This window comes from Salvelinus namaycush, chromosome 23 (assembly GCF_016432855.1).
Source record: "Salvelinus namaycush isolate Seneca chromosome 23, SaNama_1.0, whole genome shotgun sequence".
Classification (NCBI taxonomy): domain Eukaryota; kingdom Metazoa; phylum Chordata; class Actinopteri; order Salmoniformes; family Salmonidae; genus Salvelinus; species Salvelinus namaycush.
The window spans coordinates 14846427-14870604 of NC_052329.1; the positions used below are offsets into that span (position 1 = coordinate 14846427).

General features: G+C 42.8%; 1 protein-coding gene across 1 annotated transcript; it reads right to left on the reverse strand.

The window, feature by feature from the left end:
* Nucleotides 1-1820: 1820 nt before the first annotated feature.
* On the reverse strand, nucleotides 1821-24110 carry prss16 (serine protease 16). Its single transcript, XM_038961088.1, has 9 exons — nucleotides 23828-24110; nucleotides 23491-23681; nucleotides 21308-21540; nucleotides 18191-18326; nucleotides 8783-8897; nucleotides 5617-5824; nucleotides 2705-2795; nucleotides 2371-2573; nucleotides 1821-2174 (listed from the first exon to the last, which is right to left on the reverse strand). The coding sequence occupies exons 1-9, from the start codon at nucleotides 24020-24022 to the stop codon at nucleotides 2062-2064; spliced, it is 1485 nt and encodes a 494-aa protein (XP_038817016.1). The 5' UTR covers nucleotides 24023-24110; the 3' UTR covers nucleotides 1821-2061.
* Nucleotides 24111-24178: the final 68 nt, after the last annotated feature.

Below are 24178 nucleotides of genomic sequence, written 5' to 3' on the forward strand. Positions count from 1 at the left end.
ATCTACAGTAGATATTGGAGCCCTCTCTGCCCTTCCCCGTAATAGACCCTTACTCTATATCTACAGTAGATATTGGAGCCCTCGCTATCCTTCCATTTAAAAGACCCCGCAGACAGAGCCTTTGCTCCTCTGCCCAGGAACCTATAACCGTTGCCTACATTTCACATTACATTTCTGAGTGCACCATTTCTAAAAAGTCTGCGCACGGACACAAATATTGTATAAACTTGACGAAAACAATAAACTCGTTACAAATAAGACCTGTCATAAAACTGCGCGTGTGAACGAGCATTAAAACCCTGCCAGGAAAACACCCTCCATATACCTTTTATGGCGCCAATAACCCTCTTTATTTGCAGTATAATTTAAAAACGATTTGAATTAGGCCAGGGCAGTTTCTTAAAGAGCAATGGCTATTTTGATCCCATTTCTGTAGAGGTGTGCGCAGAATGTTTTGATATTTTGTAGTGACTTTTTCAAACTAAACAAGCATGCTACCAACAATATATAGCGAGTACCTGTCCATGCATTCAGAAAGATTGATTGTATATTCGAAACAATTTAAAAGTAGGATAAACGCAGCCCACACTATGCAAAAGACGAATTGTTGTTCAATATTTAGTTCAATAGATTATTCTGTTTCTATGTCCTGCCTTGGTATGTCCCACTCTTATCGCACAGCAATACTGTGTAGACTACCCATACGTTCACATATTTTACATAAACTACCACTGTGTTGGCAGGATGTTTTAATCTTTAGCAGTAATTTATGATGTATCTGGAAAATGATTTGTGTCAGTTTCTATATGATTAAACACATTGTTGACCTGTCAGTAGAACGTTTGAATTCAACAATATTTTGCATCAACTTTTCCCCTAACCTAAATATGATGGACTGCCCATGAATTCTAAAACATTGTAAAGAAAATAGAATTACAACCACTGGGAAATGTGGAAACATTGATTTAACCAGTGTGCCCCCAGCAGGAATAGGGTAGCCTAGTTACAGTAACATACATAGGCCTACTTCAATGTCAAATATAAACTGTTCACCTGTTAATTAAATTTGACTGTATATTATAAACTGCGCTGCCTGTGGCATTGCAAAACTTGAAATCTATATTTAACCTTTCTATTTAGACTACTAGGTTTAAATAAACGAGAGATGTGCATGGTCATTAGTTGTATGGCTACTTCAGGAATATGAACCCATCACAGCCTGCAATGGTCATGAAAATAAAATATGAAAAAGATTGCTATGTAATTATTTTAGATTCTAAAAATAAAACTTGTCCACGTACATTTTGTACATATGCAGTTTATGAGGCCCCAGATGTTTCAGAGTTCACACCCCACCCCCTGTGTTGCTGTGGGTTGAATCCAGGGGACTGGGGGAGTAGTGGCCCTGCTGGGATATAGAAAGGGGATTGTGAAAAGAAACACTGTGGCGAGAGAGAAAGATTGGAGAGAGAGAGAATACAGCTGTGTTAGGATCATGTCCTGGAGAGGGATTTTGCAGTATCACTGAATCTCAAGCTCTTAAGGACAAAATCTCCCCATACATTCTTGACCAGGGCAAATATGAACTGAAAGATATACTGTAACACAGCCCCTCTGCTGTGGAGTGACTGTATTTCCAGAATGTTGTTTGTGTTTGACACGTCATCTTCTGGCATTTTTGTAGGACATAATCATGGTTCTCCTACTGTCATAGTGCCAATAGAGAGAGCATCATTTATGCATTTTCCTGCCGATATTTCACAAGAGTAGACAGTCAGACATTGTGAAGTGCACCGACTGTCTGGAAAAAAACTATTCAGTAATATTGGGAAATACACTTTATTTTGAAAGAATTTACTGGAAGAGGATAGTGTAAATCAAATCTGATTAATCTCTTAAAAGTTGTATTTGTCATGTACAAGGAGACAACATTACATTGATATAATCAATAGTCCTTACATTCTTATAGCACAGTCACTATTGTACAACTGTGGTCATTTTCTTTCTCCAAACAAACATAAATCCTTATCCTTCAGCCTGATTGACCACCGTGGCTGTCTCTCACTTCTCCTTCAGCCACTTCTGTAGGAGCTGGAAGACGTGTTCCCGAGCCAGGGTCAGCTGGGGAAGATCCTCAGCTCTGGCAGGGTACATGTTGGCACAGTGGGCTGTTCCTGGATCAGAGTGAGTGATATATATATATGAGAGAGAGAGATAGAGATTGCTGTTATACAGTGACATGACACAGCTGCTCTCTTGATCTCTTCCTGTACAAAGCATTTGTCAGATGCTGAAAGGACCTGAATGTAGTCACAAGACACCATAGTTGAAGGAGTTGAAGGATAGAACGGACCAACGTTGAGCCCTCACCCTTTATGAAGATGGCAGGGAGGTCATCTGAGATGCTAGAGGTGATGCCCAGGGCATGCCAGGGGTCGATGGAACCGTTGGGGAAAACTATTCTCGTGGCACGGATGTTGTAGCTGCCGTAGTTCTCATTGGTCTGGTCTATTCCAGCATAGAGTGTCTTAGCGCTGATGTTGAAATTGTCCTGACACTGTTCCACATGGTACCTGCCAGAGAGGGAAGGGATGGAAAGAGAGGAGAGGCGCCCATTGATCCAGTTATTCCACAGAGAGACATTCCTTCACTAGTACACACACACCTGGAGGAGAATACTTGTCAGCATTAAATAAGTACTCACTGGAGGCCAAAGCCACCGAAGGGCTGGTTAGGAGAATCAGTGGTCTGGAAGTAACCAAACTCAGTGCAGGTCTGGTATGTCCACTGTCTCCCTGGATACACAGAGATACATACATACACACACTGCCTATGGAAAGTATTCAGACCCCTTGAATTTTTCCACGTTTTGTTAGGTTACAGCCTTATTCTCAAATTGATCAAATTGTTATTTTTCCTCATCAATCTACACACACACAATACCCCATAACGGCAAAGCAAAAACAGTTTAGACACTATTGCTAATTTATTTAAAAAAAATAATAATATTAAATTTACACAAGTATTCAGATCCTTACTCAGTACTTTGTTGAAGCACCTTTGGCAGCAATTACAGCTTCACGTCTTCTTGGGTATGACGCTACAAGCTTGGCACACCTGTATTTGGGGAGTTTCTCCCATTCTTCTCTGCAGATCCTCTCAATCTCTGTCAGGTTGGATGGGGAGCGTTACTGCACAGCTATTTTCAGGTCTCTCCAGAGATGTTAGATCGGGTTCAAGTCCGGGCTCTGGCTGGGACATTCAGAGACTTGTCCTGTAGCCACTCCTGTGTGGTCTTGGCTGTGTGCTTAGGGTTGTTGTCCTGTTGGAAGGAGAACCGTCGCCCCAGTCTGAGGTCCTGAGCAGGTTTTCATCAAGGATCTCTCTGTAGTTTGCTTCGTTCATCTTTGCCTCGATCCTGACTAGTCTCCCAGTCCCTGCCGGTGGAAAACATCCCCACGGCATGATGCTGCCACCACCATGCTTCACGGTAGGGACGGTGCCAGGTTTCCTCCAGACGTGACACTTAGCATTCAGGCCAAATAGTTAAATATTGGTTTCATTAGACCAGAGAATCTTGTTTCTCATGGTCAGAGAGTCTTTAGGTGCCTTTTGGCGAACTCCAAGCGGGCTGTCATGTGTCTTTTATTGAGGAGTGGCTTCCGTCTGGCAGCTCTACCATAAAGGCCTGATTGGTGGAGTGCTGCAGAGATGGTTGTCCTTCTGGAAGGTTCTCCCACCTCCACAGAGGAACTCTAGAGCTCTGTTAGAGTGACCATCGGGTTCTTGGTCACCTCCCTGACCAAGGCCCTTCTCCCCTGATTGCTCAGTTTGGCCGGGTGGCCAGCTCTAGGGAGAGTCTTGGTGGTTCCAAACTTCTTCCATTTAAGAATGATGGAGGCCACTGTGTTATTGGGGACGTTCAATGCTACAGAAATGTTTTGGTACCCTTCCTCAGATCTGTGCCTCGACACAATCCTGTCTCGGAGCTCTATGGACAATTCCTTCGACCTCATGGCTTGGTTTTTGCTCTGACATGCACTGTCAACTGTGGGACCTTATATAGACAGGTGTGTACCTTTCCAAATCATGTCCAATCAATTTAATTTACCACAGGTGGACTCCAATGAAGTTGTAGAAACATGTCAAGGATGATCAATGGAAACAGGATGCACCTGAACTCAATTTCGAGTCTCATAGCAAAGGGTCTGAATACTTGTAAATAAGTTATTTCTGTTTTTTTATTGAAAAAATGTCTAAAAACCTGTTTTCGCTTTGTCATTATGGGGTATTGTGTGTAAATTGCTGAGGAATTTATTTTATCCATTTTAGAATAAGGCTGTAACGTAACAAAATGTGGAAAAAGTCAAGGGGTCTGAATATTTTCAGAAGGCACTGTACATATAGTAGGGGCCAATCAACACTGTCAGTTCCAGTATATTTAGTTATAAAATAATAATTTGTATGTACATCTCCGGTGACTTCAACTTGTCTGATTCACTAGAGCAAATATGTGTCTCACTAGAACAAATGTTAACTTTCAACTTTATTGCTTAAATTACATAGTAATACCACAAGACTTGAATGACAGATTAAGTTGTCCAAAATAATTTGAGGGAAAAACTATTTACTGTTCAATGTACTGTTTTGTGCCTTTGAGCAAAGACAAAGAAAGGAAAGTGAGAGGGAGCAAAGTTACCAGGAAGAGAGGGAGAGAGAAGGGAAAAGTGGGTGGTTTACAGAAGCTCCGGGCGGCTCTTTAAAAGCCCACTTCCTGTCCCAGTGATCCCCACTAAACCAATAAGCCCTCCCAGCCAAGGAAACTATCCATGGGAACCACAGCCACAGCCAAAGGCCAGAGCACAACATGGAAACTGGTTGAACATTATTACTAACCGAACACAACCTATGACAGGGCTCTAACCAAAGTTCTAGATCAGAGGATATAGAGAGACAATACTATCCACTGTAAAACTAAAAGGAATATATGTAAAATGCCTGTCTTAGCAAATGCACGCATGCACACACACGCAGACAAACAAACACATGTACGCACACAACACCACTGTCAAGCAGTATAACAAGGAGGGATCTTTCTTTAACGCCGAATAATACTATTAAAAGTGTATAAAACACACTTTACACGCTGCAGAGGCAACAGGAGCCAAACCTGCTCTAGCTCCAGGCCATCACTTGTACTCTTCATTTTCTTCACAAAACATATAGCATGAGATAGTCCATTGAAATGGTGTGTACGGTGATCACCATTCAAATTTAGCAAAGCAAATAATTGTGCAAATAGCAATGTAAATAAAAGCCTTATGGACAAGGATCCCCTGGACCAGTATTGAGTGACGGCCTCAGTGTTCCTCAGCGTGTTAACTGCTGATAAAGCAGGTTTGGCTTCTTCTGTCCCTTGGCATTGTACAGAGTTGGTTTTATTGAGGACATTGACATACATCTCCAGAGAGATGCTCTACCCCTTCCCCCTCACCACTCCAACCCCTCTCCAACTATGGGATCCTTTGCCCCTCACATCCCCAGGCTTAGGGTCCTTTGCCCCTCTCCCCCCGCACCTCCCCCGCAGTGCGGTCCTTTACCACTCTACCCCCTCACCTCCCCCACCATGGGGTCCGCTATAGGATGTGTTCCTGAGGTCCTGAAGGTTAGCGTTGTAGGTGAGGTCTTTAAAACAGGGCTTAAGAAGGTGGGTAATGGTTCTGAGGCGAACAAAAGCAGCGAAGCGGTAGTAGGGGTCTCCCAGAGAGGCATCGGACATCACACCACACACAGTCTTAATGGTGCAGTTCGTGTCCAACACATGCTGCAATGACACAACATCATGGTTACTCACTACAACTGTGGGTGGAAGTCTGTAGATTCTCATTGACTACCGCTGTCTATATACAGTACCAGTCAAAAGTTTGGACACACCCACTCATTCCAGTTTTTTTTTTTTTTTACTATTTTCTACAATGTAGAATAATAGTGAAGACATCAAAAGCTGTCATCAAGGCAAAGGGTTTAACACTTTTTTGGTTACTACATGATTCCATATGTGTTATTTCATAGTTGATGTCTTCACTATTATTCTACAATGTAGAAAATGAGTGTGTCCAAACTTTTGACTGGTACTGTACTTCACTGGTATCATACAGAGCTATACATTTCTACTAAGTATGCTAAGCAGCTATGGTACACGTGAGATCTTTAGTTAGTTACATATTTACTACAACTGGGTTCGACACAGAGCTGTATAAATTAACCCCACCTGTGACCATCACAAGAAGACATGTCTATGTTTGGATCTCTGCTATATTAAGTTAATACATGGAAAAAATAATAACCTTATAAACATTGTTTCATAAGATTACATAATTTCCTTCCTATTTTCTGAGCCACACATTGCTCAACCATGCAGGGGTATTAGACGTTTTGGTTATCTGCTTTACTCCCTATACAAATTCCTCAATGGTACCTGAACCCCCAGCCCCTATCCACCCCTCTGGGTGCTGGAGCCAACCAATCACTTTATTAGTGTGTTGTTCTGTGAAGTTCATACAAAACCACTCCTTTTAAAGCAGCTCTCTGCTCTGAGGCCAGGAAACTGGAGCCTGTCTGAATCCAAAGGCTCTTTTGTGCCCTTTTTCCACATTATTGGTAATTGGACTCACATCTCCACCGGCAACAAGCCACAGAGAGAATCGCCATGGTGACCACAAAAGACCCCTGGGAAAATGGTCAGATCTCTAAGCTCGGACGCCCCTCTCTGGCCTCGCTTCCTGAGGTAAAGACAGACACTACTTGGTTATGAGAGGGGTCACGGTTTCAGATAGGGGTGCATGAAAGCCCAGAGAACCGCCAGGAGAGCCTCTTTTCTGGGCCACAAACCTGGGCCTCTCGCTTTGGAAGAATTGCGGTTTTATTTCCTCCCTTGGGCTTCAGCTTTGAGCTACCTGTCCCTTCTTCCTCAACCCCATTTCCAGTGGTGTAAAGTACTAAAGTTAAATTACTACTTAAATATTTTTTTTTATGTATCTGTATTTTACTATTTATATTTGGACTACTTTAACTTTACTACATTCCTAAGAAAAGTATTTTTATTTTTACCTTTATTTAACTAGGCTAGTACGTTAAGAACAAATTCTTATTTTCAATGACGGCCTAGGAACAGTGGGTTAACTGCCTTGTTCAGGGGCAGAACGACAGATGTTTTACCTTGTCAGCTCGGGGATTTGATCTTGCAACCTTTCGGTTACTAGTGTAACCGATGTGAAATGGCTAGCTAGTTAGCGGGGCGTGCGCTAATAGCGGTTCAATCGGTGACGTCACTCGCTCTGAGACCTTGAAGTAGTTGTTCCCCTTGCTCTTCAAGGGCCGCGGCTTTTGTGGCGCGATGGGTAACGATGCTTTGAGGGTGGCTGTTGTTGATGTGTGCAGAGGGTCCCTGGTTCGAGCCCAGGTAGGGGCGAGGAGAGGGACGGAAGATATACTGTTATACACTAGGCTACCTGCCGCCCCGATGTATTTTCAGTGGTGGAAAAAGTACTCAATTGTCATACTTAGAAAACAACTTAAGTTAAAGTGAAAGTCACCCAGTAAAATACTACTTGAGTAAAAGTCTAAAAGTATTTGGTTTTAAATATACTTAAGTATCAAAAGTAAAACTGTAAATCATTTCAAATCCCTTATATTAAGCAAACCAGACGGCATAATTTTCCTGTGTTTTCAATTTATGGATCGCCAGAGGCACACTCCAACACTCAGACATAACTTACAAACGAAACATTTGTGTTTGTGAGTCCGCCAGATCATAGGCAGTAGACCAATGATGTTCTCTTGATAAGTGAGTGAATTGGACAATTTCTGTAGGCAGTAGACCAATGATGTTCTCTTGATAAGTGAGTGAATTGGACAATTTCTGTAGGCAGTAGACCAATGATGTTCTCTTGATAAGTGAGTGAATTGGACAATTTCTGTCCTGCTAAGTATGAAAAATGTAACGAGTACTTTTGGGTGTCAGGGAAAATGTATAAAAAACGTATTTTTGTAAAGTAAAAAGTACATTATTTTCTTTAGGAATGTAGTGAAGTAAAAGTAGTCAAACATATAAATAGTAAAGTAAAGTACAGATACCCCCAAAAAACTAGTTAAGTAGTACTTTAAAGTATTTTTACTAAAGTACTTTACACCACTGTGCACTTTTTACTCCATACATTTTCGCTGACACCCAAAAGTTAAATTTTGAATGTTTAGCAGGACAGGAAAATGGTCTAATTCATACACTTATCAAGAGAACACCCCTGGTCATTCCTGCTGCCTCTGATCTGGCGGACTCACTAAGCACATGCTTCATTTTTAAATGATATCTTAGTGCTGGAGCACGCCCCTGGCTATCCATAAATTTAAAACACAAGAAAACGAGGCTGTCTGGTTTGATTAATATAAGAAATGTTAAATGATTTATACTTTTACTTTTGATACTTATTATATACGTATATTTTAGCAATTACATTTACTTTTAATACTTAAGTATATTTAAAAGTAAATACTTTTAGACTTTTACTCAAATAGTATTTTACTGGGTGACTTTCACTTTTACTTGAGTCATTATCTATTAATGTATCTTTACTTTTACTAAAGTATGACAATTGGGTACTTTTTCCACCACTGCCCATTTCAGCCCTAAACTACCCTAATCCTGATTCAAAATGGTTCCTCTCCTAGGTCAACCAGGCTCCTTATACCCTGAAATGACATACTGTCCACAAACCTCTCTTACCTCAAATTCTCTATTGTCATTGTTGTATTGGACTGTGTTCATAATGTTGTCTGCCAGGGCATCTAGGATGTATGCCCGGTCCTTCTCTGACTGGATCTGCAGTTTTGAACATAAACTGAGAGACAGAGAATGAAAGAGTGAGAGTGAGCGAGAGAGAGAGTGAGCTGTGTTACAGAGACCGAGGGCCACTGCTGATGACAGTATAGAGTATACACATTCATGGAACTAGTCCTCTGTATAAGTAAGCCTGGCACGCAAACAACCTCATCTTATACACTAGGTCACTATTGTTCTGTTTTAGAGTCCATTTGACACTCACATTAGCTCACTCCTTTCTATCTAGTAATTTTTGTACAAGCGGAAAGGAGCCCCAAGGTACTCCTGACGCTTACAGTATATACATCAGTGGAGGCTCCTCAGAGAAGGAAGTGGAAGACCATCCTCCTCAGTGAATTTTTGTATTTTATATTTCACCTTTATTTAACCAGGTAGGCTAGTTGAGAATAAGTTCTCATTTGCAACTGCGACCTGGCCAAGATAAAGCAAAGCAGTTCGACACATACAACAACACAGAGTTACACATGGAATAAACAAACACACAATCAATAATACAGTAGAAAAGTCTATATACAACATGATCAATTTAAAAAATAATATTTAAAAATGTATCCTTTTTAGATAAAACTACACTAAATATATTCATATGTCACCAAATAATTGATTAAAATACACTGTTTGCAATGAAGGTCTACAGTAACTTCAACAGCACTGTCTGGGCTAGCACCATGGTGTAGCCTAAGGACAGCTAGCTACATTGACTTTAATACAAAACCTAGGAGGCGGGTAGGCCTCACCCCCTTCCATAGACATACATGGTAATTATGACCACTTCCGGAGGACGTCCTCCAACCAATCAAAGCTTTTGCAGTATGAACTGACATGTTGTCCATCCAATCATAGATGTAGGATCAGAGAACGAACCTAGATTGTTGTATTGGGATTGTGCCACAGAGCATTGTGGGGATTCTATGTGTTGAGAAGTTTGGTAACATTGTTGGATAGAGATTAAGAGTGAAGAGTTATAGTTGAGCATTTTTGGGACATTATTCAATTTAAATTCGTTATTTTTTAATTACAGGAGATGGAGGAGGTATATTATAAATTGTTTTATTGGGTTTAGAACGTTATTGCTGTGTACAGTTAGTGCAATTGATTTACATTTGCCTTGCTAACTTCAGTAGCTAGCTAGCTAACGTTACCAGCATGAGTGTGCTGTTTTCTCAACCCGAATGGTAGAATGGCCAACGCTGCCGAAAATGTTGTGGCCTTTTTGTTGAAGAACCCCTTTCACTCTCTGGGGTACACGGAAAAGGTGCAAATTAAAAGCGAGGGTCGACCTCTGCCTGAGATCAGTTTCATGAGGAAGAATGAAAAGGTGAGGGCATTCAATACAAACTGGTGTCAAATGTGTAACGTAAACTCACCCCATTCCGTACAAATGTGCGTAACCGCAACATTCAAAGGAGGCTACAAAGAAAACTAATGGGACTGTAGCAACTGTGTTGACTTCAAAATCGGGGGTGTGAACTAGGTTTCTATTCAAGCGTTGATCGACATGGTAATGGCTCTATAGTATTGGAGAAAAGTTTAAAAAACGGACCCTCCGTTACATCGTGGCGTGTCATGTCGTAACGTACAGCACGCATAAAGCAACTATTTCTGTCTTACAATCTCTCTCCACCAGGTGTAGCACCTCTCTCATCCTTTAAAAACAAGAAATGGACAGTGACCGGGGTAAGGGGGGATACCTAGTCATTTTTTGCTTCATCATTGCATGCGATCATCATTCTCAAAGCCGCTGTTCTCCTCTTAAGATCACTTTAGCACCGCCCTAAAAACCCGATTCAAATTCGACACAAACCTTCAAATAGGTATGTAATCACACATTATATAAACTCTTTATAGTGTTTTATTTACATTTTAGAGGCGATAAGGTGATAAGTTGGACAGATCGTGAAAAAAAAGCCATTTTCCCACAAGACATCTCTCCTTCTCACTGTCACGCATTAGTTTTGCTTCCCCACCCGCCATTTTTAAAAAGACCTGACGGTGCTCATTGCCTGCTTGAATTATGCAGAAACGGGCAGTGTTTAGGTCATGTAATTGATTCTGTTGGAAAGGGGAGAAATTGTGCTTTACAATGGTATTGATATTACAGTTGATCTGGAAGTATTACGTTTTTGGGGCGCTAAAATAAGGGCAATTGTACGGACCAAGGCGATGTACGAGTTTACGTTAGCTGGCTAACAGGGAGCCTATCATCAAGCCGTCTGTAATTGCACGTTACGATGTTTTCTTTACATGCTGAACATCTTAACTGGGATGTTGAAAACAATTCCAAATGATTTGATAGCTTCCATCGCATCATCCAGTAACATTTAGATTAGAGAGCTTGATGCAGCTATTTTTTTTGCGTGCGCTCAAGTAGGGTTTGCACTGTCCTCTGGTATATATTTAACAAAGATATCAAAGTCACTCCGGACAGACAAGCAAAAACTCATGACATAAATGGTGCAGCAGCCTAGGCTACACCGAAACATTAGAGATCTGACATGCTGTATGGGATGAAAACGAGACGATTTTTCTGTCTGATCAACTGTAGGCTACTAATAAGAGCAGCTGCATACATCCTATGCGCCCTGTCCATCTGGTCAGGGTAAACTAATTGGTAACGTTATTTATTTATAGTCCATTTGTGTGTCAGGAGAAAATTTGAATGTGATCAAATTTAGAATATATTCAAAATTGGGCTGGCAAGACTGCCTATACTTTTTTAAATCCAAAATTATCTGGAATTAATCAATCAACATAATAGTGATGGCAGATGCAATATTTATTTATTTACAAAGCCTACAGTTGCATAGGCCTGCAGGATGCAAACATGCATGAAGCAAGCTCAGCCCTGTGAGTTCTATTGTCTTCCAGTTGTTGTCTATGTGTCTGGGTAGAGGAAACCCCCCTTCTAATCTAGTCTAAATATAATTCATATGAACAAATATAAGGTAGATGCAGTTTGACAGGGTTTTCATCCCCCCCAGGGCCAGGAGTTTTTTAAAAACCATGTGACTTGATTATGAAAAACTGGTCCCATCATGCCCATATAAAACCTTTTACAACTGATTAATCACTGTCATACCTTATAGGGTCCAGAGTTTTCCTAGTTCGGTTAACATATAAGGAAAAACGCCAGGCCCCTGGGGGTAAAAATTGCCCCAAGGCTCTGGGACCTATGGTGCCACCAGTCTGCTTGCAGTTGTCAGTTATCATCAGGTATGTGGATGATCAGGGCTTTATTCAGGAACATTTCTCAGGCTACTTTGATGTGTCAAGTGGTCAAGATGCACAGTCTGTGTTTGACTTTTTTGAGATGTCTGAGTTTAAGTTCATAGAGAAACTCGTTGTCCAAACCTACGATGGCGCAGCTGTAATGGAATGTATCTGCTATTTGTATTTACAGCCAAGTCCCCTCCTGTTGCCTGATTAAGCAGTGATGACCACTCCACTCCACTACCATCAACTTTCTCCTGACATGAACTGAAGCCACGACTTCTCATGTGCCCACACATCCACTGGCACATTGAGTGTTTCCCTTCCAAGCACTGTGAGTACCCCTATCAATTTCCTCACATTACTGTATGTAGAGTCAATCACATCACACATTATTATGCTTTGCTTGGACTAACTCATTCTTAGCTCTTTTGTCTAACTGTGTAGTGTGTTGTGTTATTGTTTTGTCTTCCCAGTAAAATCCTGTCCAGCACTGGTCAAGCCTCTGAACATCTCAACTCATGCCTCATAACCTCATTCAATCACTGCTGTGATCCCTTTCCAACACTGTAAGTAGCCCTCTCATTCCCCTTCCCCATAATATTTTACAATACATGTCGTTATTAAATGTTTTAGGTTAAAATAATTCGTCTATGATTTTTGAAACGCACTTTGTGGTCTCCGTGCGTTCCGCGCCTATACTGTGAGTCTCCCATCCACCTCAATTTTAAGTCACCAGCCTCCACTGATATACATACACAAACATAAAACTACCTGGAAGTGTAAGAAGAGTCCAAATTTGGTGCTACCAAATGCACTCCATTGATATAAGTGATATGTTGCAACAGACTGACAGAAGGAAATACTTGACCCATCCCGTCAGCTAGGTTTAAGATAACAGGTTAAGACAACGTAATAATTCCATACAGAAGCGTTCGAAAATAAATTCATTGGACTCCGCGCCGGAGTGAAAATGACGGCGTGAATGGTAGCAGTACAGAAGTTCGCCATCAAAGTGTAAAATGAACACAATCGTATTGAATTTCAGCTAACTGCTCAGCAAACACATAGCATACACTGTTTTACTGTCATTTTATTCATTTAAACGTTTTTCTAATTCTCTAAAGCCAATTTATTACTTGATTTCCCGAACACTGGTTAACTTTTCAATGCTGATCCTGTAGAATCAGCCATGGCGCTGGTGCAATGAGTGTGTTTATTTTTGAACGCTCCGCATGGATTTATTATGTTGTTTTATCCTGTATTTTTTCGACCTAGCCTGTCAGTTTAATATAACCAGGATATTACACGGGTCCCTCACACCCATAACCAGGGGATCATGAAGTCGTTCGTCATGGTGACAGTGATTGGGTTGAGGGGGGCTGCCTAGGGGTTAGTGTGGGGTGGGGCTGGCACAATTACCGTGTAACCGACGTTTATGGATGAAGACCAGCATGAAAATAAAATAACCGTCATAACATAAAATAAATATGAACAGCTGAATGAACACGGGACAGCTGGGCATTAGTGTGGTTGAGTCCGTTTCTGCTGTAAGATGGACTCTTAACAATGTGATTAAACTTTGTTTCTCCTTTCTGAAACAAGCAAGGTATTGCAGCAAATGAGTCTTCGGTTGCATAGGCAACACCCCCTCTCTGCAGCAGCAGCACACATAGGGTGCGTTCGTAAATATACTCTGGTTATCTACTCTGATTTCAGAGCACTCTCGCCTGAGTGTGCAGAGTGCAGAATAACTGATGAATTTGCGAACGCTCAACGCCCGTTGTATATGGCCGGTGCCAGTAAACGTCAGCAAAAAAAGTGTAATTAAATTGTTGCCACCATCACAGTTAGTCACAAACGCTCTGGATAACATGAAAACAGCCTAACCAGCTCTGCTAGGGCGAGTAAAAAGGTGTTCTCTCATTTGAGCCAGCTAGCCAAAGTTAGCCAGTTAGCTTGGGTGCTTGACTGACGTTGTGAGGTAAGAACGCTCGGATCAACCCTACTCCTCAGCCAGTGTCCAGTGAGTGCTCTGAACATTCAGAGCGCGAAACGCTCTGAATTTACAAACGGACAATCTGACAGCGCTCTGAATTTACGAACGGCCAGAGCGCACTCTGAGTGCCTTCTGGCACTCCAGATTGAATTTACAAACACACCCAGAAATAGAATGAATAGAACGGGCTTGGAACCTCTAACCCTGGCAATTTGACTGGTAAACTCATGATTACTCGTAATGGCTGCCTGGTATTGTGATGTAATAATTTCTTTGGCAATGGAATGTCATTTTTGTAATGTCAGTTAAGTTGAATCAACAAATCACGGCACATATTGATGAGTACACTTCCTGCTTTTACTTCCCCCAATGGCCGCCAGTCCACCCATTATACCCATCATTGACTTGAATGGGGACGACTGTTCTATTCATTCTATTTAAGGACTCAGGAGCAGAGGAGAAAATGTGAGGTAATGTGTGTTTTTTTGCTATTCTAACATTGGGCTAGCAAATTACCGTCATCCAAAAGCCCTAGAGGGTTGTTGTTTGTGTTGTCATTAGTCACCGCCCACAACAGGCACAGTCCCACACACTAGTTGAGGTCACATGTTGACTTTGGAAGTGACCCGTGACAGAGCGACCTCAGGACAGAACTGTGACGCTGACACTGTCTCTCAGAGGTATCTTGTGGTTAGAAAATTGGACAGACGGAGACATGGCCTACATGTACATTTGTGTTTTTGTGTGTGCGCACTTGTACAGTGTGGTCAGGCGGCTGCCCAGACAAATGCATGGTCTATGTGTGTCAGTCTGACATCAGTAGCAGTAGCCAGACTAATAAAGCAGTCTCAGCCCACTGTTCTCCATATAAAATGACCATACAGTCACTATGACAACCTGGAACAAGCACACAGAACATGCAGTAATAAGAGACTGCCCATTAAGCCAAAGACCAATGTGACCAAGGCATGCAGACATGCAAACTCATAGCCACACAAACACTTGACTAAAACCCTACAAAAAGTCTACAAACACACCAAGAAATGATACGATGAAGGTTAAGAGGTTACCGGCTAGGGAGAGGTTAACAGGGAGAGGGAGAGGTTAACAGGGAGAGGGAGAGGTTAACAGGGAGAGGTTAACAGGGAGAGGGAAAGGTTAACCGGGAGAGGTTAACCGGGAGAGGGAAAGGTTAAGAGAGAGAGAGAAGGATAAGAGGGACTGAATGAAGAGGTGGAGAGTGATTCCTTTGTCCGCCTGGAGCACCAATGCCTTTCAGAGAGACTATTGCCGTGTCTAGACTTGACAGTTCTTGCAGCTTTAGTATTCTGATCGAATTTCGAACCAGTCATACATCTACACCTACATTTAAATGTCCACAGTGTGCCCGAATTCCATTTCCCCGCACTATATTCCTGTATGCATTCTACAAAACGGTAGAATAGGTAAAATAGCATTGCTTGCTGGCTAGCTACAGTATTTAGCAGCTACAGTATTTAGCTACTGCTGATGGCCTCTATAGCTAGCTAGCCAGCAAGCTGGCAAGCAATGCTAAAGGGATTACATACGGGTTAGCATAACTATAGCCCCCAAAAAAACATTATTCTAAAAGAAACGGCCCTTTTTCAGGACCCGGTCTTTCAAAGATAATTCGTAAAAATCCAAATAACTTCAGATCTTCATTGTAAAAGGTTTAAACACTGTTTCCCATGCTTGTTCAATGAACCATAAACAATTCATGAACATGCGCCTGTGGAATGGTCGTTAAGACACTAACAGCTTACAGACGGTAGGAAATTAAGGTCACAGTTATGAAAACTTAGAGGACACTAAAAAGAGGCCTTTCTACTGACTCTGAAAAACACCAAAAGAAAGATGACCAGGGTCCCTGCACATCTGCGTGAACATGCCTTAGGCATGCTGCAAGGATGCATGAGGACTGCAGATGTGGCCAGGGCAATAAAATGCAATGTCTGTACTGTGAGACGCCTAAGACCGCGCTATAGGGAGACAGGATGGACAGCTGATCGTCCTCGCAGTGGCAGACCACGTGTAACACCTGCACAGGATCGGTACATCCGAACATCACACCTGCGGGACAGGTACAGGATGGCAACAACAACTGCCCGAGTTACACCAGGAACGCACAATCCCTCCATCAGTGCTCAGACTGTCCGCAATAGGCTGAGAGAGGCTGGACTGAGGGCTTGTAGGCCTGTTGTAAGGCAGGTCCTCACCAGACATCACCGGCAACAACGTCGCCTATGGGCACAAACCCACCGCCGCTGGACCAGACAGGACTGGCAAAAAGTGCTCTTCACTGACAAGTCGAGGTTTTGTCTCACCAGGGGTGATAGTCGGATTCGCGTTTATCGTCGAAGGAATGAGCGTTACACCGAGGCATGTACTCTGGAGCGGGATCAATTTGGAGGTGGAGGGTTCGTCATGGTCTGGGGCGGTGTGTCACAGCATCATCGGACTGAGCTTGTTGTCATTGCAGGCAATCTCAACGCTGTGCGTTACAGGAAAGACATCCTCCTCCCTCATGTGGTACCTTTCTTGCAGGCTCATCCTGACATGACCCTCCAACATGACAATGCCACCAGCCATACTGCTCGTTCTGTCCGTGATTTCCTGCAAGACAGGAATGTTCTGCCATGGCCAGCGAAGAGCCCGGATCTCAATCCCATTGAGCACGTCTGGGAACTGTTGGATCGGAGAGTGAGGGCTAGGGCCATTCCCCCCAGAAATGTCCTGGAACTTGCAGGTGCCTTGGTGGAAGAGTGGGGTAACATCTCACAGCAAGAACTGGCAAATCTGGTGCAGTCCATGAGGAGATGCACTGCAGAACTTAATGCAGCTGGTGGCCACACCAGATACTGACTGTTACTTTTGATTTTGACCCCCCCTTTGTTCAGGGACACATTATTCCATTTCTGTTAGTCACATGTCTGTGGAACTTGTTCAGTTTATGTCTCAGTTGTTGAATTTTGTTATGTTCATACAAATATTTACACGTGAAGTTTGCTGAAAATAAACGCAGTTGACAGTGAGGACATTTCTTTTTTTGCTGACTTTATTAGCTAGCTGGCTAGCATTTATGAGGCCAGCTCACATACTAGGAATGTATTTCCTCCAATGACTTGCCTAGTTAAACAAAGGTTAAATAAACACACATATATGTGTGTTTATTTAACCTTTGTTTAACTAGGCAAGAAAAGGTGCCTCTAGGTCCCAAAACACAAGCTTTCTGGAGACTTGTGGGAGAAGTGCTGATGATGTTGCCCACTCTATGCGTTTTCGGTTGCCTGATTGCATCCAGACTGAGAAATCCGCACACAATGCATCCCTGACCACTTCCTGAAGTGGTCAGCCAGATTTGAACACAATCAGACCACAAAGCGACTTTTGTGCGTCTAGACCAGTCTTTTCAATGCGATCTTCATATTCTGATAACAGAAGTCGCGGAGTGACTGGATAATTTCCTGCCACTTGACCCCAATTTAATAACACACCTGTTTGTCCTCAGCCACACCACACACCTGTTCTGTGGTATTCGTCATTCTCTACTATGTAGTGATTCTTCTTACTGGAACTATTCCAGTAGATGAGAATAACTAATTGAGGGAGCGTATATGCTTGTGGTGTAACGACCCTCCTACTCTGTCTGCCGAATTCTTTCTCTTTGCTCTTGTTTTCCTTAATAGGATGTCTTTGGGCGGAGCCGGGAGGGTCGTCAGCGAAATGGGACACACGTGGGCCCGGGTGTGTCCCGGGGATAAATACACCTCTTCCCCATTCATTGAGGAGACTCTCTCCATGCAGACACACTGTTAGATTTTGGTTGTGACCGGTTTGTTTGTTTGCTTTGGCACCCTTCATTATCACATCTATGCATGCAACCACTCACTTACACACACACACCATTGTTTATTGTATATAGGTTACTTCAGTTATTAAATATATTTTTAAATATATCTCCACGTTGTCTCCCTTTTTGTTACGGGCTTTGATCCGGTTCGTGACAGTGGGCTATATTGTGAGAGACGGAGGGAGGGCAGGAAAAAGGAGAGGTGTAGTACTTGAAGTCTTTGGTGATGTTGTCGTAGTTGTTAGGGTCTTTGACGCGCTCCTGCAGGGTGTCAAAAGCCTTCTTTACCAGCAGGGGGCACTCTGGGTTCTCAGCTGCCAGGGCCTGCCACACCACCTCCAGGTATTCTGGGCAAAATGCAGAGAGAGAGAGACAACACACAGTTCAAACACGAGTCACTATAAACCAACACTATTTAAACAGAGCAAATAACATTTTGAGACAACATAAAGACATGGTGACTGTTCCAACACAGAGCCAGTAAGTCATGTCATAATATATAATGAGTAGATTGTATTTATAGAACCCTTTCTGCCTCCAGTCTCTAAGTACCTCCCAAAGTCATACTTAAACAGTGCGTAGGAGTACTGTTCAAATAACCTGAACCTTATTTAGAATATCGTACAGTGTTCAGAGTTATAAGAGTTTTCAAACATATTGTTGAAGTGTCTCCGTCCCAGTATGGACACAGGCTAGCTCCATGTGTGGTTACCACAATAATAACCATATTATTTCAATGTTTATGACTTTCTAAAAATGATGATCTTTACAGTGGAAAAAGTGAGCCTTGTTTAGACGAACAAGAGAAAGCACTTATGGTTAAAAACACTCACTAAACCACAATGACCTGCTCATTGTTGGGAAATAGAAACTTGCGTGGACTGGGAGAAATATGACGGTATCTGACATCAGTGCAGTATTCCCAACTGAGCTTCTGTGTTTGTGTGTGTTGGTTGATCTCTAAATGTTCCCTGTCTCATCAAAAAGGGTCAGTGTGTGTTGTTATAGTTGTCCATATTCGAAGACACTGTTGCCTTGGTGACACCCTTGTCAAATCAAATCAAAGTTTATTTGTCACGTGCGCCGAATACAACAGGTGTAGACCTAAGTGAAATGCTTACAAACAGGCTCTAACCAACAGTGCAAAAAAGGTATTGGGTGAACAATAGGTAAGTAAAGAAATAAAAACAACAGTAAAAAAGACAGTGAAAAATAACAGTAGCGAGGCTATATACAGGCACCGGTTAGTCGGGCTGATTGAGGTAGTATGTACATGTAAATATGGTTAAAGTGACTGCATATATGATGAACAGAGAGTAGAAGTCGAGTAAAGAGGGGTTGGCGGGTGGCGGGACACAATGCAGGTAGCCCGGTTAGCCATTTGATTATCTGTTCAGGAGTCTTATGGCTTGGGGGTAAAAACTGTTGAGAAGCCTTTTTGTCCTAGACTTGGCACTCCGGTACCGCTTGCCATGCGGTAGTAGAGAGAACAGTCTATGACTGGGGTGGCTGGGGTCTTTGACAATTTTTAGGGCCTTCCTCTAACCCTGCCTGGTGTAGAGGTCGTGGATGGCAGGCAGCTTAGCACCAGTGATGTACTGGGCCGTACGCACTACCCTCTGTAGTGCCTTGCGGTCGGAGGCCGAGCAATTGCCGTACCAGGCAGTGATGCAACCAGTCAGGATGCTCTCGATGGTGCAGCTGTAGAACCTTTTGAGGATCTGAGGACCCATGCCAAATCTTTTTAGTTTCTTGAGGGGGAATAGGCTTTGTCGTGCCCTCTTCACAACTGTCTTGGTGTGTTTGGACCATTCTAGTTTGTTGGTGATGTGGACACCAAGGAACTTGAAGCTCTCAACCTTCTCCACTACAGCCCCGTCAATGAGAATGGGGGAGTGCTTGGTCCTCCTTTTCCTGTAGTCCACAATCATCTCCTTAGTCTTGGTTACATTGACGGATAGCTTGTTATTCTGGCACCACCCGGCCAGGTCTCTGACCTCCTCCCTATAGGCTGTCTCGTCGTTGTCTGTGATCAGACCTATCACTGTTGTGTCGCCTGCAAACTTAATGGTGGTGTTGGAGTCGTGCCTGTCCATGCAGTCGTGGGTGAACAAGGAGTACAGGAGGGGACTGAGCATGCACCCCTGAGGGGCTCCAGTGTTGAGGATCAGCGTGGCAGATGTGTTGCTACCTACCCAATCCCTGCCACATAAGACGAGAGTCGGAGCCGGTGTAGTACGATTCAATCTTAGCCCTGTATTGACGCTTTGCCTGTTTGATATAGCAGGATTTCTTATAAGCTTCCGGGTTAGAGTCCCGCACCTTGAAAGCGGCAGCTCTACCCTTCAGCTCAGTGTGAATGTTGCCTGTAATCCATGGCTTATGGTTGGGGTATGTACGTACAGTCACTGTGGAGACGACGTCCTCGATGCACTTATTAATAAAGCCAGTGACTGATGTGGTGTACTCCTCAATGTCATCGGAAGAATCACGGAACATGTTCCAGTCTGTGATAGCAAAACAGTCCTGTAGTTTAGCATTTGCTTCACCTGACCACTTTTTTATAGACCAAGTCACTGGTGCTTCCTGCTTTAATTTTTGCTTGTCAGGAGGATAGAATTGTGGTCGGATTTACCAAATGGAGGGCGAGGGAGAGCTCTTCCTCGAGAAACCAGTGAGACAATAGAAGAGAGAAAAGAAGAGAAAGCCAAAGACAACAACCTAGAGAGGACCCTTCACTCTTCCCCATCCACCACTATTCCTCTATCTGCCCTCCAGGGTATAACACTGACCATTATCCTCAAGTCTAATATACATAGTGACCAGTGGAGGCTGCTGAGGGGAGGACGGCTCATAATAATGGCTGGAATAGAGTCAATGGAATGCTATCAAACATATGGTTTCCATTGCCTCCATTCCAGCAATTACTATGTGCCGTCCTCCCCTCAGCAGCCTCCACTGATAGTGACAGGCTCATAGTCAGTGCATGACTATTTCCAGTTCATTATTCCATAAAATGGATCTGCCTGGGGACTATATTCAGCAAGGTGAAACATTCCGAACATTGGGATCTTCTGAAGTCCAGGCCAATCCAGGCTCAACCTTTTGTTATGCCTCTGCTGTTTATTGAGTGATTTGCCTAAGTTTATTTCAGACAAATGTTAAAATGATTGAGACACCCTCCTCCAGGTATTCTGTAACACCCTGAAACTCCTGCAGGCAGAGTGACACTGGTCATGTAGAGGAAGAGAGATGGGGACTTGGACAAGCCTGAGAGAAAATTGACAGATCACTGAGAGAAAGGAGGATTACTGTGTGTTATTATTACCTGAGAAGTTGACCGTGGCGTGGAGAGGTGCGCTGCTTGCCACAGCAGCATGAATCAGGTGGGGGTACTTGAGTCGGGACCAGGCTGCCAGCGCACCTGGGTATGACCCGCCGAATGCCACCCACTTGCTGTTGGTCAAGCCCCGTTGTTTAGCGATGACAGTGCGGAAGTGAGCCAGGTCGGCCAGAGCTTGTTGACTGCTGAGGAACCGCAGGTTCTCTGTGCTCAGGTCACTGTGAGGGACAAGACAGACAAGGGGCTAATCAAGTCAGGAGGAAGCCAGTTTGAGAGCCTCACTCAACACCTGGTTGACTATTTCTATACTCTGTATGAACGACACGTCAATCAATCCCACTAGATTCTTTGAACTAGCCAGATACAAATAATGACAGATATCCATCAGTTAAATGAGATTCATATTGAGAGAGCACAGGACACTGCTGGACAGGGGGGCTCACCTTTTAATGGAACTCTGTCACCTAGAGGTTATTTGATGAAGAACAGCCACCGTAATATAGTGATACAAGCACATTTAAAATGACTAGATAAATCTAAACATACATAAAACCATCCCATATACAGCACCAGTCAAAAGTCTGGACACACCTACTAATTCAAGGGTTTTTCTTTATTTTTACTATTTTCTACATTGTAGAATAATATTGAAGACATCAAAACTATGAAATAACACGTAAGGAATCATGTAGTAACCAAAAAATGTTAAACAAATCAAAATATTTTATATTTGAGATTCTTCAAAGTAGCCACACTTTGCCTTGACGACAGCTTTGCACACTCTTGGCATTCTCTCAACCAGCTTCATGAGGTAGTCACCTGGAATGCATTTCAATTAACAGGTGTGCCTTCTTAAAAGTTAATTTGTGTAATTTCTTTCCTTCTTAATGCATTTGAGCCAATCAGTTGTGTTGTGACAAGGTAGGGATGGTATACAGAAGATAGCCCTATTTGATAAAAGACCAAGTCCATATTATGGCAAGAACAGCTCAAATAAGCAAAGAGAAACAACAGTTCATCATTACTTTAAGACATGAAGGTCAGTCAATGCGGAACATTTCAAGAACTTCTTCAAGTGCAGTTGCAAAAACCATCAAGCGCTATGATGAAACTGTCTCTCATGAGGACCGCCACAGGAAAGGAAGACCCAGAGTTACCTCTGCTACAGAGGATAAGTTCATTATAGTTAACAGCCTCAGAAATTGCAGCCCAAATAAATGGTTCACAGAGTTCAAGTAACAGACACATCTCAACATCAACTGTTCAGAGGAGACTGCGTGAATCAGGCCTTCATGGTCGAATTGCTGCAAAGAAACCACTACTAAAGGACACCAATAAGAAGAAGAGACTTGCTTGGGCCAAGAAACATGAGCAATGGACATTAGACTGGTGGAAATCTGTCCTTCGGTCTGATGAGTCCAAATGTGAGATTTTTGGTTCCAACCGCTGTTTCTTTGTGAGACGCAGAGTAGGTGAACGGATGATCTCCGCATGTGTGGTTCCCACCGTGAAGCATGGAGGAGGTGTGATGGTGTGGGGTGCTTTGCTGGTGACACTGACAATGATTTATTTAGAATTCAAGGCACACCTAACCAGCATGGCTACCACAGCATTCTGCAGCGATACGCCATCACATCTGTTTTTTTCCCCTCATCAATCTAGACACAATACCCCATAATGACAAAGCAAAAACAGGGTTGTTTTTCAACAAGACAATGACCCAACACACCTCCAGTCTGTGTAAGGTCTCTTTGACCAAGAAGGAGAGTGATGGAGTGCTGCATCAGATAGCCTGGCCTCCATAATCACCTGACCTCAACCCAATTGGTTTGGGATGAGTTGGGCCACAGAGTGAAAGAAAAGCAGCTAACAAGTGATAAGCATATGTGGGAACTGTTGGAAAGCATTCCAGGTGAAGCTGGTTGAGAGAATGCCAAGTGTGCAAAGCTTTCATCAAGGCAAAGGGTGGCTACTTCGAATAATCTAAAATATATTTTGATTTGTTTAACACTTGTTTGGTTACTACATGATTCCATATGTGTTATTTCATAGTTTTGATGTCTTCACTATTCTATTTTACAATGTAGAAAATAGTAAACATAAAGAAAAACCCTTGAATGAGTAGGTGTCCAAACTTTTGACTGATACTGTATATTTAAAAAACTTACACTGTGGGACGACTGTCGCCGTAGAAACGATGCTCTACCATAAGGCAGAGGGCGCCGAGCTTCTTGGCATAAGTAAGCCAGGCCGACCCAGGGTTCATGGCCATCCATCCGGCGTTTATTGGACCCTCTCCGCCGATCATCAAAAACACCGGTCCTCCAGCTCTGTAGTGCGTCTCAGTTACAAGGAATTTCTGGAAATGTAATAAACAGTATGTTGTGTTATGCATGAACTAACAGACTTGATCACGCCTAGACAGTAGACAGAAAAACTAACAGGTAACTGATATCTCCATATACTGCAGTGCGAATAAGAATATAATAAAATGTCAGAACTTACTTGATTCCACACTCGACTGTCTGCACCGTTGAAGTGGTCCAGTTTTTGCGTAATCCATTGCTCCTGAAAGACAAGCTTGCTTTTTCCCTTCTGCACATCATTAGAAGGTGTATCTATTTTTATGAATTTTCTGTTACCGTCACAAGGGACACACAGACATGCTAAAGTAAAAACTATGAGCGCTTGAAAAGCCATGTTGACGGGCTGGGAAAAACTAACAAGGAAAGATCATAGAAAAGTTGAAAGTACTCTTTTGGAAATAGAAAGACACGTGATATTTGTTTACGTGATCATGTGAATGTTTTTTTCTTATTTGTGTATGTGTCAACTTTGGATATACTAAGTGCTGCC

Coding starts and splice junctions, on each gene's coding strand:
- prss16 (XM_038961088.1), bottom strand. CDS start 24,022: ATGGCTTTTCAAGCGCTCATAGTTTTTACTTTAGCATGTCTGTGTGTC. Junction 8,898..18,190: donor AACATCACCAAAGACTTCAA/GTACTACACCTC, acceptor TCTGTCTCTCAG/TTTATGTTCAAAACTGCAGA. Junction 5,825..8,782: donor ATGACAATAGAGAATTTGAG/GTAAGAGAGGTT, acceptor GTGTCATTGCAG/CATGTGTTGGACACGAACTG.